The sequence below is a fragment of the Lepidochelys olivacea genome, assembly GCF_965140295.1.
Source record: "Lepidochelys olivacea isolate rLepOli2 genome assembly, chromosome: 1".
Classification (NCBI taxonomy): domain Eukaryota; kingdom Metazoa; phylum Chordata; order Testudines; family Cheloniidae; genus Lepidochelys; species Lepidochelys olivacea.
In genome coordinates this window covers 202,756,309-202,774,871 of record NC_140411.1, presented here as the reverse complement: position 1 = coordinate 202,774,871, position 18,563 = coordinate 202,756,309, and the positions used below count along the sequence as shown (strand labels likewise).

Below are 18,563 nucleotides of genomic sequence, written 5' to 3'. Positions count from 1 at the left end.
GCAAGGCCAAATGTGTTACCCAAGGAGTCTGTGGCAGGGCCAGGACTAGAACCCAGATCTTCTGACACTCAATTGCCTACCTTAACCACTAGATATGCTCTTTTCCAAGGTTTCCAAATGTAACAGTGGAATATATTCCTGTCATTTTTTAATTTCTTGACTTTTACACATTTAAAATATCAGCCACAGCACTGCATTTATGTAATGTTACATAAATTATCTTTTTTTGTTTTTCTAAAGAAAAGAGGAAGAGACAGTAGAACAAAATACAAAAAACTCCCGGTACCTCTGAATATTATTTATGCTTTGTCAAATAGCAGCAGGAGGAGGAAATCAACAGCTTCATAACTAAACTGTGATAGAAATAGTGAATAATAATAATGCCATCCCCAGGATTCTGAATAGCAGTGATGAAATTGACTAAGCATGTTAATTTTACCCTGTTGCAGCTTGGCAAAGCTATGAGCAACAGCAGAGGTACTAGAACTGTAAACAGTGCTGCATTGAGTTATATTTGATTCACATTTGGAAGATTTTCTTTGTCATCATAATGACAAGAAGATTCGTTTTTTTAAATGAAAATTTAATTCTGAACTGTTGTTGCATATGCTTGCACCTGCTGTCCCTCTCAAGAGTATTTTGAGCAAGTATTGCAATAGTTCTATGAAAAAAGATGCAGGCTAAGAGAAACACAGATTTGTCTCAGTGGCATATTCTTGCTTATAAAGGAAAGGAAGAATCGGAGAAAGAGAGTATTGAGGGGACTATACCTGGTGACAACTTAAACCAGCCAGACTTGGCAGATGGAGAGAAGTCTGACATTTCCAAAGATCCTGAAACAGAGCTGGACACAGAGAAGCCAAATGTGTCCGCAACAGAAGGTGAGTAGAGGCTTTATCCAAGTGTAATGGTAGTCTAATGTTTCAATCATCATGTAAGGTCTCCATTAACTCAACTGTCTAAAAAGTCAGGGGTGGGCAGAATATGATATGGTTATGTTCTTACTGTTCATGGTTACTGTGCTAGATAGAAATGGAGAAGGAATCAAGAAAGGATAGGATAGTTGTGGAAAGGAGCAAATTCTCCCAGGTGGAAAGAAGTCAAACACTGTAAAGGAATGGGATATAAGGCAGTTGACCTTGGAGAAAAGAATGAGTGAGGTGAAACTCACTTTTCTAGAGAAGTGGCTTTAAATTCAAAATCAAAGCTGTAGAAAAGTGCTGAAGGTTCTGAACTGAAAGGTTATAACTAGAGCTGGGCGTGACTTGCCATTTTCAAAGGGGAACTCAGAACAATACCAACAATTTTTCATTTAGCCTCATGCATGGGGAGAAGGGACAGGGAAGAGGGTGTTCAACAATCCAGTTGTCATATAATCAGATCACAGTTATAAACTTTTGTTATCAAAGCACAAAATGCAGGCCTGATTAAATTAACCCTGGGGCCAGATCTGGCCCGTGTGCCCTAGGTTGTCCACCCCTGCCCTACACGTAGGAACTAGATGGGGGACATGCCGGCTGCTTCCCGGGAGCCGTGTGGAGTGGAGGCTAGCGGGGAGCTGCGTGGAGCGGAGGTTAGCAGGGAGCCTGCCAGCCCTGCTGTGCGGCTCCGCCAACTGGACAATCAATGGCCCAGTCAGCAGTGCTAACCGGAGCTGCCAGGATCCTTTTGTGACCGGGTGTTCTAGTCAAAAACCTGACACCTGGTCACCCAGTCCTTCTCCTAAAGCCACAATAACACTACACTTTGCATCTTCAAAGCGCTCTGAGCTCTGTGTTCTTACAACTTTACTGACAACTTGTGGGACTCCTCTGTGTCAGCAAAATTGCCGATTAACAACTTATTTATGATAAGACTGAGAGGCATGACTGCATGTATCTCCCTGTCTTGAGACCGGTTGTGGCTTATGAGCAGCATGGCCAGGAAGAAGGTAGTTTGACAGAATGTGGAGCTCCCCTTTGAAGCTCCACAGCCTAAAGCACTGGTGGCTGAAAGTGAAAGAAAACTTGGTTTTAACCCTGGATGTGTGCCAATAAAGCAAGGCTAAGGGACCAGTATAGACCTGATGTAGTTTTATAGACTAATAACTTGTGAACCAGTAGGACTGAAAGGAACAACATTAGTTTCCAGCTCTGGCAAATTGTGAAACATTCGATCTAAGAATAATATTCTGGTTAACATTTTGCCTTTTTTCCATTTGAATTCTGACATGATTTTAGTGGTCACTATGTCCAGAACTAATATAAATTGAAATTCCTTGCACTATATCATATGAAAGCTCGAGACCTCGGTTTTCAAATACAGTAACAATCTGTACTCCTTAATTCTAGCAGTTTAGGAAATGCTGTTAAAAATTCATCTGACAAACAATTGTTGCAAAGACACCTAGGTAGTGAACCAGTACAAATGCTTCCTGGACTAGTCAATGTGTGAAAGCCTGGTAATGGGAATCAGACAAAAATTCTGATCTCTGAATTTCCTCAGCACTTTCAATCCCTGTGGCATAGTACACAAACACCACCACTGTACTACAAACACTGAGCACTGCAACAACATGCTGCCAGTAGACCCTTGATGTCTCTCAGATTGAAATCTTCATACTCACCTTTCAGCCTGAAGCATTTTTCAGAGCCGAGTAGATTTATAATGACACATCCCTAATTTTAATAATAAATGATTAATTAACTACAATAATTTGAACTTTGATAGGACTTTTTGCCATAGATATCAAAACACTTTAATAAGATGGATAAGTGTTGTTATTCTCATTTCACACATGGGATAATTGAGGCATAGAGAGGTTAAGTGGCTGGTACAAATTTATACAAGATGACAGTGGCAGATTTGGGATTGGAAAAACTCCGGTCTCTGGGCACCCTACCCTGTATTCATTCACTCAGCTTGCCTGCACCTATATCTGTGACTAACTGTAATGCTGGTAGTAGAGCCTCTGTTCCAGTATTACCAGGCCCAAGTGTACAAAATCAAGAGTCAGGAATCTAAAAATCACAAGATTGGCTTAAATATCCTGAGTTGTTTTTAAAAAAAAAAAATAAAAATTTAGGGTTCTTTTCATCTTCTGGGTTTTGAGCCTTCAGAATTTATGTTTTCAAGCTTTTTTGCAGCAGTCCTGGAGGGCTAGAAACGTATGTTTTATTTTAAATGAAAGCGGAGATTCATGACTCCAGGAACTGGCACGTTAAGAAAAACAACAAATATCACAGAACTTGCAATAGAATTCCCAGAGTTGGCAACTCTGCTGTTATAATGTAAGTAGGAGGCCATCTGAAAAGTATAGGTGCACAGACTAATAGGTTTAATTAATTGTTAATCATGAGGGATGTAACCAAACAATACATAAATGTAGACAGATTCTTATTACTGATCTGTCTGTAAGACATGCTCTTGTTTATAAAGGAGAAATGGAAGTCCCAGAGAACGAGAGTTCTGATGAGAGCAAACCTAGGAAAGGTTCGGATCAGGAGGATCAGGCAGATGTGGAAAAGTTTGACTCTTCAAAGGATTATGCAGGAGAGCAGGATGCTGAGAAGATCCCTGAACCGTCAGGAGAAGGTGGGTGGATTTTTTCCAGTGTTTGCAGGTCGCATACATTCTAGTTATATAATAACTTCTCCATTCTCCAGTATCCTGGACCTGTGATACGACGTTTGTCAGCACTCTGCATTTCATTGGATATTTCCACTCTCCTGAAACTGGAGCCCCAAGAGTGATCTTTCCTAGCATGGATTCTTATCCAATGTGAAACTAGGGATTTATTCCTTAGAGACTTCTTATTTCTTGGCTTGAAAGCCCTGGTTCCAGAAAACAAAGGGGATCCAGTTAGCCGTTAACTGTGCATTTCCATTCTTTCAAATATTCAAGTTTCTTTTAAGTTGAATTTTCTGGATTTCTAATACTTTTTTTTTAAACTACAATATTCTTGAAAGTTGTTTTTAAATCTTTAAATTGCTCTTATATACTTTCAATCAACTCCATTTTAAAGTGTCTTGTTTGGGAATAGATATGTGAAATCAAAAAAAGCAAGAGATAAAGCAAGTTAAGATTGAGACTAAGGTAAAGGTAACTTGCAAAGGAGACGAAGGGGAAAAAAGGCTTTATGTTTATTTAATTATTTGTTTACTTATTTGTGAGGTAGTTTGGAGGTCAAAAAGCTTTTTAAATTAAAAGACAAACATTGCTGCTTGTTTTTTACGTTAGAAATTCAGGTCTTGTCTCCCCTGGAAGACTGTGGCAGCTGGAGAACTGGTGCAATTATGACATCATGCAAAGCAAAAGATTGAAAGCTGAAGAACAGTTAGGGGAAGGACATATAGTCAGGCTGTTTAAAATCTTGGGTTTTTTTGGTTCATTTTTATTATACCAACTTAACTGCAATGCCTATTGAACACTTTCATTTGTTGCCTTACCCCTTAAGTTAATGTGTGAAGCCTCATAATGCACATCTCCTGAGACTTTCAAAAATGTCCTTCAGCAAGAGAAGGGAAGATCAGGTTTGACATACCTCATATTTCTAAGGTAAAAAACAAACAAAACCACCCCCCCCCCACTTCCTTTTTAAACAACAACTAAAAAGTTATCATAAAGAAGCAAAAAAGGGTACAAATCAAATTCCTTTGCAGGTCAAGTCATGTTTAAAAGAAAGTCATTGAGATTATTGTCTAAAAACATATGTAAAGTCCTGCAGCCCGAATATTCAACCTTACCTGCAGAAAGGAAGTGTCTTTTGCTTTTATTTTTTGAAGGAATGCAGTGTATTATTCAATGGATTTAATTCTGCATAGTAGAAAATTCCTTGCAGGATAGGAAGAACTTCAATGTTGCATTATTCCGATATGTAGCATACAAACCAGTGAGACACATCCACCGTTTGGGAATTCAAATATACTTAAGTGGGTATTGAGAAGAAGTGAACATTATCCCTATTTTCTTTTGCAGAGGAAGTCAAAAGTAGTGCCCCTAAAGAACCACCTGGCGAAGGAGAAGTATCATCTACTCCAGAGGGACAGGAGGAAGGTGTAGAGAAGGCAGTGGAAAGTGCAGAGGCAGATACCAGTAGTGTCCGTGAGTATTACCTGCCATTACACAGAGATTTCAGTAATGATCCTAGGGTAGTCTTAAGTCTGCATACTGGACAGTTCCCTTGGTTTTTTTTCGTGGTGGGGGTGGGGGTAAAGGGATGGGTGAGGAGGTGGGCAGGGGGTCTATGGTTCCAGTTCACACCAGTGTTTGTTGTGGGCATGCCGGGGCTAGGGTTGATTCCATGATGAACCAAGGTAAGATGTCAGCCTTTGAGTGATGTGTGCTGTACAACACACAAAGATGTCCATGGTGGACGAGTGCATCTGCTTCTTCTTGTGTGTTGATGAGAAGCTGGCCCAAAGAGTGTTCTGTGTATTCTGGGTTCACTGCTCAGGCTTGAAAAGACAGGAAGTAATCTTTTCTAAAAATACTAGGCCTGATTTTCTATTGCTCTGCACCTTGTTTAGAAATTTACATTATTGCAAAATTCTGATCTGGTAGCATTTTACACCTACTTTGCATTAGTCTGACTACACAAGGTAGAGGAATCAGGCATAATATATACACATGGGACTCAATCTTAGGCCCCATGCTCCCAGTGTGAGATGGGGTAGAACTCCCCAAGCTCTTAAGATTTTTGGCCTTTTTAGGCAAAGTAGTGGTGGGCAGTATGCAAGACACCCATCTCTTAGAGATTAATGTGAATCACCTCAAAACTTTCCAGCTAGTTCCTTCTTGACCAGGGTCGGTGATGGTTCTTCCTGCAGAAGCTATGTACTGTCCTCAGTGGTTACTGCTCTAGCTCTCTCCTGGCCTACTGTCTGACCTTTGACAATCCATACTTGTTAGACCAGCTTCTTCAGTCAGAACTGTAATGAATTCCTTTAGTTTTTGGTCTGTGGTGCCTCTCTTGTTGCTCTGGATTACTTAGTCCTGAGAATGTCAACTCATTCAACCTGTTTCAGTCATAGCATACATTGCTACTTTCATTCTGATAGGCTTGTTCTCTGGGTGTTTTGGGTCCAGCTTCCATTTTAGTGCTTTGAGTATTTTATAACAGAATATTGGCACGCCCCATTCAGAGCACTGAGTCTACTGTGGTTCTTTGAAGGATATTTTGTTAGAACTTTGGCACACTGTGTCTTGGCCCTTCAATTCATTAGAACATAAGAATGGCCCTAGTGGGTCAGACCAAAGGTCCATCTAGCCCAGTGTCCTGTCTTCCGACAGTGGCCAGTGCCAGGTGCCCCAGAGGGAATGAACAGAACAGGTAATCATCAAGTGATCCATTCCCTGTCACTCATTCCCAGCTTCTGGCAAACAGAGACTAGGGACACCAGACCTGCCCATCCTGGTTAGTAGCCATTGATGGCCCTATCCTCCATAAATTTATCTAGTTCTTTTTTTGAACTCTGTTATGGTCTTGGCCTTCACAACATCCTCTGGCAAGGAGTTCCACAGGTTGACTGTGCGTTGTGTGAAGAAATACTTCCTTTTATTTTATTTGTTTTAAACCTGCTGCCTATAAATTTCATTTGGAGACCCCTAGCTCTTGTGTTATGAGAAGTAGTAAACAACACTTCCTTATCTACTTTCTCTATACCAGTCATGATTTTATAGACCTCAGTCATATCTCCCCTTAGTCCTCTCTTTTCCAAGCTGAAAATTCCCAGTTTTATTAATCTCTCCTCCTACGGAAGCCGTTCCGTACTCCTAATAATTTTAGTTTCCCTTTTTTGAACCTTTTCCAAGTCCAATATATCTTTTTTGAGATGGGGTGACTACATCTGCACACAGTATTCAATATGTGGGCATACCATGGATTTATATAGCGGCAACATGATATTTTCTGTCCTATTATCCCTTTCTTAATTATTCCCAGCATTCTGTTCGCTTTTTTGACTGCCACTGCACATTGAGTGGATGTTTTCAGAGAACTATCCACAATGACACCAAGATCTCTTTCTTGAGTGGTAAAAAGAAAAGGAGTACTTGTGGCACCTTAGAGACGAACCAATTTATTAGAGCATAAGCTTTCGTGAGCTACAGCTCACTTCATCAGATGCATATCGTGGAAACTGCAGCAGACTTTATATATACACAGAGAATATGAAACAATACCTCCTCCCACCCCACTGTCCTGCTGGTAATAGCTTATCTAAAGTGATCATCAGGTGGGCTATTTCCAGCACAAATCCAGGTTTTCTCACCCTCCACCCCCCCACACAAATTCACTCTCCTGCTGGATTTGTGCTGGAAATGGCTCACCTGATGATCACTTTAGATAAGCTATTACCAGCAGGACAGTGGGGTGGGAGGAGGTATTGTTTCATATTCTCTGTGTATATATAAAGTCTGCTGCAGTTTCCACGATATGCATCTGAGGAAGTGAGCTGTAGCTCACGAAAGCTTATGCTCAAATAAATTGGTTAGTCTCAAGGTGCCACAAGTACTCCTTTTCTTTCTGCGAATACAGACTAACACGGCTGTTACTCTGAAACCTTTCTTGAGTGGTAACAGCTAATTTAGACCCCATCATATTATATGTATAGTTGGGATTATGCTTTCCAATGTGCTTTACTTTGCATTTATCAACATTAAATCTCATCTGCCATTTTGTTGCCCAGTCTTTGAGAGATCCTTTTGTAGCTCTTCGCTGTCTGCCTGGGACTTAACTATCTTGAGTAGTTTTGTATCATCATTTTGCCACTTCACCGTTTACCCCTTTTTCCAGATCATTTATGAATATGTTGAATAGGACTGGTCCCAGAACAGACCCCTGAGGGACACCACTATTTACCTCTCTCCATTGTGAAAACTCACCATTTATACCTACCTTTTGTTTCCTATCTTTTAACCAGTTACCAATCCATGAGAGCACCTTCCCTCTTGTCCCGTGGCAGCTTACTTTGCGTAAGAGCCTTTGGTGAGGGACCTTGTCAAAGACTTCCTGAAAATCTAAGTATACTATATCCACTGGATCCCCTTGGTCCACATGCTTGTTGACCCCCCAAAGAATTCTAGTAGATCGGTGAGGCATGATTTCCCTTTACTAAAACTGTGTTGACTCTTCAACAAATTATGGTCATCTATATGTTTGACAATATTGTTCTTTATTATAATTTCAGCCAGTTTTCTCGGTACTGAAGTCAGGTTTACAAGCCTGTATTGCCTATAAAATTGGGACATCTGGTCACCCTACTCCTCTGGTGGGTTCCAGGACCAGCTGCTCCAAGAAGCAATCATTTAAGGTGTCAAAAAATTTTATCTCTGCATCCCGTCCTGAGGTGACATATACCCGGTCAATATGGGGATAATTGAAATCCCCCATTATTATTATTATTATTATTATTATTGAGATTTTTATTTTAATAGCCTCTCTAGTCTCCCTGAGCATTTCACAGTCACTATCACCATCCTGGTCAGGTGGTCGGTAATATATCCCTACCGCTATATTCTTATTATTAGAGCTTGGAATTTCTATCCATAGAGATTTTATGGTACAGTTAGATTAATTTGATTTACAACTTTTACTTCATTTGATTCTATGCTTTCTTTCACATATAATGCCACTCCTCCACCAGCACGACCTGTTCTGTCCTTCCAATATATTTTGTACCCTGGTATTACTGTATCCTATTGATTATTCTCATTCCACCAAGTTTCTGTGATGCCTATTATATCAATATCCTCATTTAATACGAGGCATTCTAGTTCACCCATTTTATTATTCACCCATTATTTAGACTTCTAGCATTGGTATATAAACACTTTAAAAACTGGTCTCCTTTTAGCTGTCTACCATTACATGATGTAATTGAATGGGACTCTTTATTTGACTGTTTCTGATCAGACCCTGCCTGTATTTGATCATTTTTCATCCTCTCGTCCTCACTAGGACAGAGATTCTCTGTTAATAGATCCTCCTCTAAGGGATGTCCGAACCATGTGCTCCTCCGCACTTGTCGGCTTTCCCCCAGCCCTTAGTTTAAAATGCTCTACGACCATGCTTTCTGTTAATGCACTTTTCCTTTCCAAGAAGAGCTCCTCTCCTTCTCTTAAGTCCTAAATCAGTTTTAACCAATGAAATTCACTCTGCATGAGCAGGAAATCCATTGTAGGATAGAAGGAATTTTAATGCTCCAAGACTGTGGATGATGCTCCATTATCCAAATATGGAGATTGAGAGCAAAACACAGAAATATACCCTGTTGGAATGCTGAAGAAGTGAAAATTATCCCAATTTTCCTTTGCAGAGGAAAGCAAAAATAGTCTCTCAAATAAACCACCAGGTGAAGGAGAGGTACCACCAATTCCAGAGGGACAGACAGAAAGAGTAGAAAAGCCGGTGGAAGGTGCTGAGTCAGATGGCAACAGTACCCGTGAGTATTGCCCCCCCTCCTTAAGAGTCATTGACATCAATTTAAAAATCCCACTGCATCCTGAAATTTCTTTTGTTTGCCTACTGTTGTTAGAAGTAACATAAGGCCACTGTAACTGACAAAGATTAGATAAACAATTACTTTTTTCTACTTTTTCAGCTTGCTCACTTTGTGCACTTTACAGCACTTAATAAGCAGTCCATTTTGCTTTCCTATGGACAGTCTCTGCCCCCTTGGTTGTTTGTATTGGTGCGTCACATAACAGGGAGAGACAAACATGTTAACGAAAAAGATAATCTGACTGTAAAACAATAAGAATTGACAGAAATGACTCAGATTAAGGAATAGAACCTGAAACTCATGTTTATAACAGAGTACAATTCCAACTGACAATATCCATTCAGTTCATTAAGCTCCAGTGAGGAACTATCTAGAGCAGCACATTAGTAGGAAGCCTTTGCTAACATGGCAACCTGCTTTATGTGAAGGAGCAAAGTGCTGCGTGTTTATACTGATTAGTCAGCATAATAATATACATTCAATATCTACTGAAGAAAGAAGCCTCAAACTTGGCTTGTTTTCTAAATCTAATTGAGACCTAAACATCAAGCAATGTTTAAATAAAACTGTCCCAGGAGCTTTAAAGTCTCAAGGTTTAACGTCAGTAAATATGACTCATCTTACAAATATGGACAGAAGTTTTCTGCTATGTGTATGAGGCAGTGAATTTTCAAAACATTCTTACCTTGGTTATTTAGAACCCAGATTTTTCTAATCTTAGAAAAGCACATGCTATTCATTCAAGGCTATTCACAGGATATGTTTCATAGTACAAAGATAGATTTGTTTTTAGACACTAGAGTGCATATCATTTCTTTGGAGGAAGGAAAGAATTAATGAATAATCCACTGTTGCAGTTAGGGTATTGACATGTCTACCTATCTGACTAAAGCTCTTTTTTGTGTCACTATTTCTGAAATACAGAGGAAGAGGAGGAGGAGGATACTGAGAAACCCCCAGAGCGAGAAAAAAAGCTTGAGACGCTAGAAAGGAAAATCTCGGAGACCTTCTTCTATAACTATGAAGATTTGTGCTCACAACCCTTTGTGACGTCAGACTCTGGGATACCAATTAACCTCCTCACTCTCATGTATCCTCCTCATGCACTATTGTATAGACTTAGATCTAGGGTTTTCTTATCTAAAAGCTGCAGTATATTATTTCCTCTAGGTGTAAGGGAGGAACAGGGAACAATGTGTGATTTTCAGATGCACAGGTGGTTTTCCATTGGGGCTCAGTGAAGTTGCTATGAGGAAACCCTTCTTTGTCTCTTTTCTGCATCAGGGCAAGTCTATACTACAAAATTAAGTCAACCTAAATTACATTGATATACAGCCACTGCAGTAATTGAATTGGTTTTGCTCATTCACATTATGCTCCTTGTGTTGGCGTTGCACGTCCTCACCAGGAGTGCTTGCACTGATTTAACTGCCAGTGTGGGGCATGGGGGGTGGTTTCTGAAAGGCAGCAACAGTCGATGTAAGCAACAGTGTCTATGCTGACACTGCATTGACCTAACAACAATGATTTAAGCGCTACGCCTCTCAAGGAGGTAGAATTATTAAGTCAGTGTAGTGGGCAAGTTACATTGGTGGGAGCTACATTTTAGTGTAGACAATTACAGAGTTAGGTCGACATAATCCGCCTTACGTTGACTTAACTATAGTGCAGACCAGGCCTCAGACTGGCAGAGGGAGTGAGCTTGAGGGCTTGTCTACACAGTGCACGGTGCATGTGTACTGCTGGGAGTCTGATTTCTAAAGCCCACTAATGTGTTGCACCTTAATTGGTTGTGTAGACCCTGCTGGTGCGCACCAAATGTTCCCTAGGGCATTTAGCATAGACCATGTTGGTGTGCACCACGTTAAAGTGCACAAGAGAACTTTTGGTGTACACCAGCAGGGTCTACACGACCAATTAATGTGATACACACGAGTGTGCTTTAGAAATCGCCCTTCCTTCCACAAGACACGTTACTTCTCCATGTAGAAAAGCCCTGAGACATTGCTTTGGTTCTGTCTCTTGCATACAGTGCACTTTGTAATCTGATCAATTTCTTTTACATTTTATTTGAAGAGAGAACATTAAGACAATAGAATATGAATTCTTAGGAGAGCTCCAGAGATCAGGATAGGCCATAACAAATGGAGTCTGACATGGAGTTCGAGGGATGATACATTAATCTTTTAAATATTTCGTTTATATTTTCCCCAATTATTTGTGATACCTTGATGGGTTTTAGCTTCATCATGGCACCAGTCTTAAAACAAACCAAACCAAAGCCAGCCCAACAGAGTAACAACCACCCAACTCAGTGTTCCCAGCTGGGCTTGCTCTAGTTTTAGTATTGATACCATTATTGCTATTACCTGGAAGAAATAAACCTCCTTAGTGAGCTGTTCACAGACACTCTTTTGGTTATGACTGCACTAAAAGGGCAAACCTGCAGTTGCTGGATAGTCAAACACTCCTCTATGTAGCAGGCAACCAGCTGGTGCTCTTGGACCTGAAAACTAAATATCAGAGTTATCTCCGGAGCAGCAGCGGTGGTGGAATTGGCATTATCACGGTATGGCTTTTATTTCCCTCTTTAGGAAGAAGATCCCTTTCTGGAGTTTAAAACTTGCAGTAGTGAAACAGGCTGGGCGTCTCAGTTGTTTCATGGAAGATTTCCACAGTTGCCTGCATATTTGGCCTCGGATGAACAAGTGGTATTTATTAAAGGGTTGAAAGGAAAAGTCAGTAATCTCAGATGTGTGACCAGTAGCAATCCATCAAGGTGTACTACATGGACCTACTTGTTTAATAGTCAGGGAACAAACAGCTGAATATCTTAAATAGGTCTGGGTTCCAGGCCATACTAATAAGGTACTTACAAGAATTGACAAGAGTCAACTGGGTTTCACTTTTTGTTGTTTTAAAATTTTATTTGTTAAAATGCTCTGGATATAGTTTAACTGCTTTTGTTCAATTCATCATCTATCCTTATTACAGTTGATATTGGTTAAATGTTTCATCTGTTCTGAAATTTGGAATTTCAAGTACATAGGTAAATGGAGTGAAATGTTGTCCAATTTCACTATTGGAAGCTCCTCTCTGTGGACCAGATTATGAAACACTTACTCTGGTTTATCACCATCTGATTCCACAAATAGTCCTGTTGGATAATTGATACTATTCCAAGAAAGTAAGGCTATCAAAATCTGGTCCTATGCTGTTTTGTCATGTTGTAAACAACACTTCTTGGAGAATCACGTCAGGTCCTCACATCTCCTGCACAAAGCTGGGTGATGTTTTTTTCCAGGCAAATTAATTTGATCTAAAATGCATTTTTCCATCGAGCAAGACTATTTGCAAATATGGGTCAAATTTGGCATATAATTTTGGCTGAATAAAAATAATGGAAAAAAAGAGTTGAAACAGTTTTGACATTTTTAAAGTGAAATATGTAGACTGTTGCAAAATTACAGTTTGCTTTGAAGTTTAGCTAAATTTGTTTTTAAAAAAAACTTTTAAAAGGGTATAAAAAACACCCAAAAAGTAATAAAAATTTTTTTTGGATCAAATGAAACATTTTGTTCAACCCAAAACAATTTTTTCCTGTTTTTGTTCTGGCCACATAAGTGAAAAAGAAATCAATTATTTGCTCAATTCCACTACTGTGGAACAGCCCCTGAATGTGCTGTTTGCTCCTGTTCTCCAATAGTAGAAGGATAGCAGTGCCCTAAATGCTGTCCAGGGGGAGATGGATTGGTAGGCTGAATGCAGGTGAGATGATCAAAGATGCAGGATAAATACAAATTATTGCATCGTTCCACAACCTGTGTGGTGGTATACAACTTGATATTTAGTTGAGGACAGCCAAAGGGGATATCGGAGTATGTAACACAGTCTTTGCTTTTTCTAGGTACATCCTAGTAAACAGTATTTTTCAGTAGGAGAAAAAGGATGGAAGCCAAACATCATCATCTATGAGTTTCCTTCACTAAAGCCATACAGAATACTCCGAGGTAGGTTAAATAGGACTATTTCGGTATTACATGGATACAGCAGAGTTTGTAGTCTCCAGCAAGTGGAATAATGTTATAATTAGTAAAAAAAAAAAGTATAATGTATAATCTTTTGGTACTTGAAAAATCAAATACAGAAAACTGATTGTAAGTGGTTGTCCTTGCACTCCTGGGTGAGTGGAAAATAGCCAACTATTGGCTGAGTCTGCTTCAGCACTAGCCAGATAAAGAGAACTGAGCTCTTTTTAAGCAACTTTTCTTTGTGGACATCTCTCCTTCCAGGTGGGACTGAGGAAGCCTATGCATTTGCTGATTTTAACCATTATGGAACGTTACTGGCCAGCGTTGGGAGCAGCCCTGACTACATGTTGACAATCTGGGATTGGAAACAGGAAAAGATTGTGCTGAGGTCAAAGGCTTTTTCACAGGATGTTTATAAGGTCACATTCTCTCCTGAAAATGAAGAGCAACTCACCACTTCTGGATCAGGACACATCAAGTAGGTTGGTTCACTAACATCAGTTGATGGGAAGTAACTTAAAAAAATCATGAAACTTACAAAATGATTGACTAATAACAATATGATTGTTAACAGGTGCACAACAATGGGGAACAGTGTTCTGCTTAGCAATACAAATGTTGAAACCTCTGCTTTCCAAAAGAGATAATAGAAATGTAGGATTGGAAGGGATCTCGACAGGTCATCTAGTCCAGTCCTCTGCACCGAGGCATGACTGAAGTATTTAAGCCATCCCTTACAGGTTTTTGTCTAACCTGTTCTTTAAAACCTCCAGTGATGGAGATTCCACAACCTCCCTAGGCAATTTGTTCCAGTGCTTAACTGCCCTGACACTTAAGAATTTTTTGTTGTTTGGTAATGGTGTAATGGAATGCCCAATAAACTGGTCCACTGTTGATCTTCAAAAGTGCATTGGGAATGTGGAGAAATATTTCTATATCAACCTCTGTTCTAGTTGTTGGGTCAGCACATGGCTTTTCTCTGAATTCTGGGATTCTTGCCTGTTGGCCTCTTTTTGACTTTGTGAAGTGGGCTGACACATGCTGTTTGGTCAGTTTTAAGAACTAGTCACAAAGCATGGTCAAAACAGCCCACAAAAGCGCCAGAAAGGAACAGCAAGGGGAGCCTTACTAAAAAATATTCTTTGCAAATTGTGAAAGATCTTTAAGATACAGTCTGTTTTACAGGTAAATCTGGGTACCTATTGTAATTAAAAATGGACCAAAGCATTATGCTTTTTGGGGATAGGGACCATCTTTTTGTCCTACTTGTACAGTACCAAGCACAATAGATGACAGGTGTGGTACTGAGTTACAAATAATAAATAATACTAACAATGATGAATCCAAATACCTTTGAATTTTACAGAGGAATCAAATAAAAATCCCTAGATCCAAACCCATACCTGCAATTTGGTTCCAATTTGGATCTAAACCCAGAAGGGGTTTATTTCCAAGGTCTAAACTGATGAGAGTTTACTGATGATTGAAATCTCACAAAATAACATGTCTGGTGAGATTTTTTTTCCATTTTGAGCTAAAATGTCATTTTAAAACAGCTTGAAATATTTCAGTGCCATACAATCTATACTTGATCCCTAGCCCTGATTTGACCTCAGTTATAGCATGGTCCCAAGACATAGTCTAAATATAATCTGGATCCTGATCCACATACCACAAACTTGGACCATCTCTAATTGAAATAGGAAATGATAGTTTGTCTACAGTGGATTCATTCTCTTGTATTTCTATAAGATTTCTGCATGCTTTGTTAGCAGTAACTTTGGAGATACAGGGCCAAATTCGGGCTCATTTAGATTAATGCAACCCCATTGAAGTCCACAGTGTTACACAAAGTGGAATCCAGTGGAGAAGTTATCCACAGGATTTCAACAGGTGAGCATCCTACATTGGAGACCAACCAGAGAGAAAAGTAGGCTTCCTCAAGTAAATATGGAAAGTATTGCAAGATGGATATATAAATTGATTTAGCATCTATTTAAATATTAGTCTCCCTATCTTCTCCTGCCCATATTTTTCTAGGTTTTTCATGGAAGTAGGTGAAGGGAAAGTTTGGGTTTTTTTTGGTGGGGGGAGGGTGGCTGTGGTGTATAATAAACACCTGACTGGGATCAAGGTGGGTTTGGTGACCTAGACATCTTGTTGGGGCATTTCAGTTCCACTCAGTAACAAAAAACCCCAACTAGATAGATAACTTTATATGTGCTGAATGAGGCTAATTTTTAAAAACTACAAACCCTTATTTAAATATAATTAAATGAGTAGTCCACAGATTGGAAATACCCATATATGATGACCTTAGAGCCTGAGATACAATACAATACGTCAGGTGTAACCCCAAAGACTATGTTTTCTGTACTCAGGTTCTGGAAGATGGCCCATACATTCACTGGGCTCAAGCTACAGGGAGCATTGGGAAGGTTTGGTAAAACAGCTGTGACTGACATTGTAGGGTATGTGGAGCTGCCTGATGGGAAGGTAAGTAGAGTGAATGAGTACAACTGTTTTCTTTCTCCCTCTCAGGGACTGAACAAAGGTCAGTTGAAATCAATGGGAGTCTTCCCATTCACTTCAGAGTGCTTTGGATTAGGATTTCTATATACAATCAAATATGCATCTGTGAATCTAATATTGACATTAATTGGCAATAAATTGGCTTTAACAGTTTAAAAGTATCCATTATTATTGTGATTCTCAGACAAATGAGCTTTCTTAATTTAAAGTAAAGGCTATAGTGAGCTAAGATATTCACCAGTCTCTCTTCAATATCTGCACATTGATATGTTACAACACTTATGTATTCCTCTTCACTTGCATGGAAGGTTATCTCTGGATCTGAATGGGGCAACTTGCTGCTTTGGGAAGGGGGCCTTATCAAAGTAGAGCTCTGTCGAACTGGACATAGACCCTGTCACAATGGCCCTGTTAATCAGTTAGTTCTGGATGAGGGAGAGCTGGTCACTGTTGGAGGAGATGGCTACATTAGGGTGAGTGTTTTTTCCTTTAATAGTGTGGATGCATATTTGGTATACAGAGTCTTGTTAACAGGTGGAAAGGGAAGTAATTCTTAGCCTATATGTTGTAACGGGAGTAATCTATTGTGGGAGTTTCTCTCCGTAATCACTGTCTAATGAATTTTGAGAAGGAACTTGATAGAAGCAGATCTCTTTCCACAATGTAGATGTTTGGATCAGATCACATTTAAATAACTTTCTGTGCCTGCTAATGTTACAGAAATCCCTTCTGTGCGCTAATAGATCAGAGTAAATTTCGATGTCTTTAACAAGTTTTATTTCCCCTCACATTCTAACTTTGGGGGTGGGGGGTTGTGTAGCTTAGGTTTATGTTAGTCATTTTCAGGCCTTGTTAACATGTCACATGCTATTTCAAAGGATAAATCACAGTGGTATTTGAAATTATTTCTGATCATGTGAACGCTTAAGGCATTTGTGTAATTAGTTAGCACCTCTGTCATTTTATCTCAAAGACGTATCCATTTCAACTGAGCAACAAACCCCTATTAAAATAATGTGGCACCCTCAACTTAAAAATCAAACCAATTTTTAAAAATGAGTTAAAAAGTAGTCTCAAGTTCTATGTCTGCTTCTGATTCTACTTGCCAGTTTATGGGTTTTACAATCATTTCCCTGTTTTATGTTTTTAGTTTTAGTATCCTCCCCTATTGCTGCACAAGAGACCCAAACAATGGGAAACTGACAGCAGACAAATTACTGTTAAATGCTCAAAACAAAGTGAAAAAAGTCTTTTTTCCAACTAATCTTTCAGTTATAGTAATTATAGGCAGTGGTTACAGCTGTAGGGAAAAAAGTTTCAGATGAGGTTTTTGGTTTAGATTTTTTTTTTTTTACATTGATGGTATTCTTTATGTAAATATCATCCTGGCGAAAGGGTGCTGGACTGGCAGATCTGGAAAGCAAAAGCTGCTCTTTATCCACAGTGCAGACAGAGGAGGTGCAGGCTCTCTCACTCTGTCCTTCCACACTGTCTCAGTAGAGACAACCTCTAGGAGGCAGTTTTACTCTCTCTCGTTGTGAGACTGCCAACATGGGTACTAAGTAGTGCCAATTGTAGTTAATGATTTTTGGGATATGGGCAATTGTCCTTTAGGAATTGGATTGAGACCTATAAACACATTTTACATGGGCCACTGAACAGATGCTAGATGGTAACAGCCTCTGATTGTCACTGCTCCAGGTCATATTGAAGCCAGTGATGTAGACATGACAGGCTCCCTATTCTATATCCTGAGCCACCCATTCCCTTGGATTCTTATCATTGATTTTATATTGCCATTGTGTGTGTTAATGTGAGATGTGTTGGCATTCGGATTAATGAAGGCTGATCTGTTCACTTCCAACTGCTTGAAGGTGTGGGACTTTGAGACGATAGATGCAGCTGATTCTGTGGATGACACGGGTCTACTAGAGATGGACCATATGAATGAACTTCTCGTTGGCAAGAATGTCAATTTGAGCTCAATCATGAAAATTCATGAACTTGGACAGCCCATTTGGTATGCTCAGGTAAGACCTATTTGCATCCTTATCAGCTGTGTAGAGCAATATTGGATGAGGCATGTGGTGATGCATTGCCAGAGGAAATCTGCTGTGAAGCAATCTGCTTTTTCTTGTAGAATTAGTACCCTGTCTTCCCTTGATTATTTTTAGAGTAGAATAACATTTGAGTCTCTCTTCCAGCTTTGAGAGTGGGAGAATTTGAAAGTGTCATTCCCAGGCTTCATTGCCCTGGTTTGCTGCTGAGGTGAAATTGACATCACACTCTATGAAGTCTAAATCCTGTTTCTTCCAGATGATTGAGATTCTTACCTACAGTATTTGTAAGGCATTACAAGGACTGATGCTATTTTCAAACTTAATTTGAAAGAACATTCAGGTTTTAAATATTTATTTCTGTAGGATTCCAATGGAGCCATCTGGAAGCTTGATCTGAGTTTTTCAAATGTCGTAAGTTTTATTCCCACCCCCTTTTTTTTTTAAGTTCCTTTAATTAC

General features: G+C 39.5%; 1 protein-coding gene across 1 annotated transcript in view; it reads left to right on the top strand.

Annotated features, from left to right (window-relative positions):
* The window catches only part of CFAP44 (cilia and flagella associated protein 44), a 78,290-nt gene that overhangs the window by 3,616 nt on the left and 56,111 nt on the right, over positions 1-18,563 (top strand). Inside the window, exons 3-14 of the mRNA XM_084616877.1 lie at positions 729-881; positions 3,418-3,573; positions 4,957-5,082; positions 9,297-9,422; positions 10,407-10,572; positions 11,889-12,051; positions 13,390-13,492; positions 13,775-13,991; positions 15,895-16,009; positions 16,354-16,518; positions 17,920-18,075; positions 18,469-18,516. Coding sequence (XP_084473003.1) covers positions 729-881; positions 3,418-3,573; positions 4,957-5,082; positions 9,297-9,422; positions 10,407-10,572; positions 11,889-12,051; positions 13,390-13,492; positions 13,775-13,991; positions 15,895-16,009; positions 16,354-16,518; positions 17,920-18,075; positions 18,469-18,516 — 1,694 coding nt within the window. The remainder of the gene's footprint in view (positions 1-728; positions 882-3,417; positions 3,574-4,956; positions 5,083-9,296; positions 9,423-10,406; positions 10,573-11,888; positions 12,052-13,389; positions 13,493-13,774; positions 13,992-15,894; positions 16,010-16,353; positions 16,519-17,919; positions 18,076-18,468; positions 18,517-18,563) is intronic.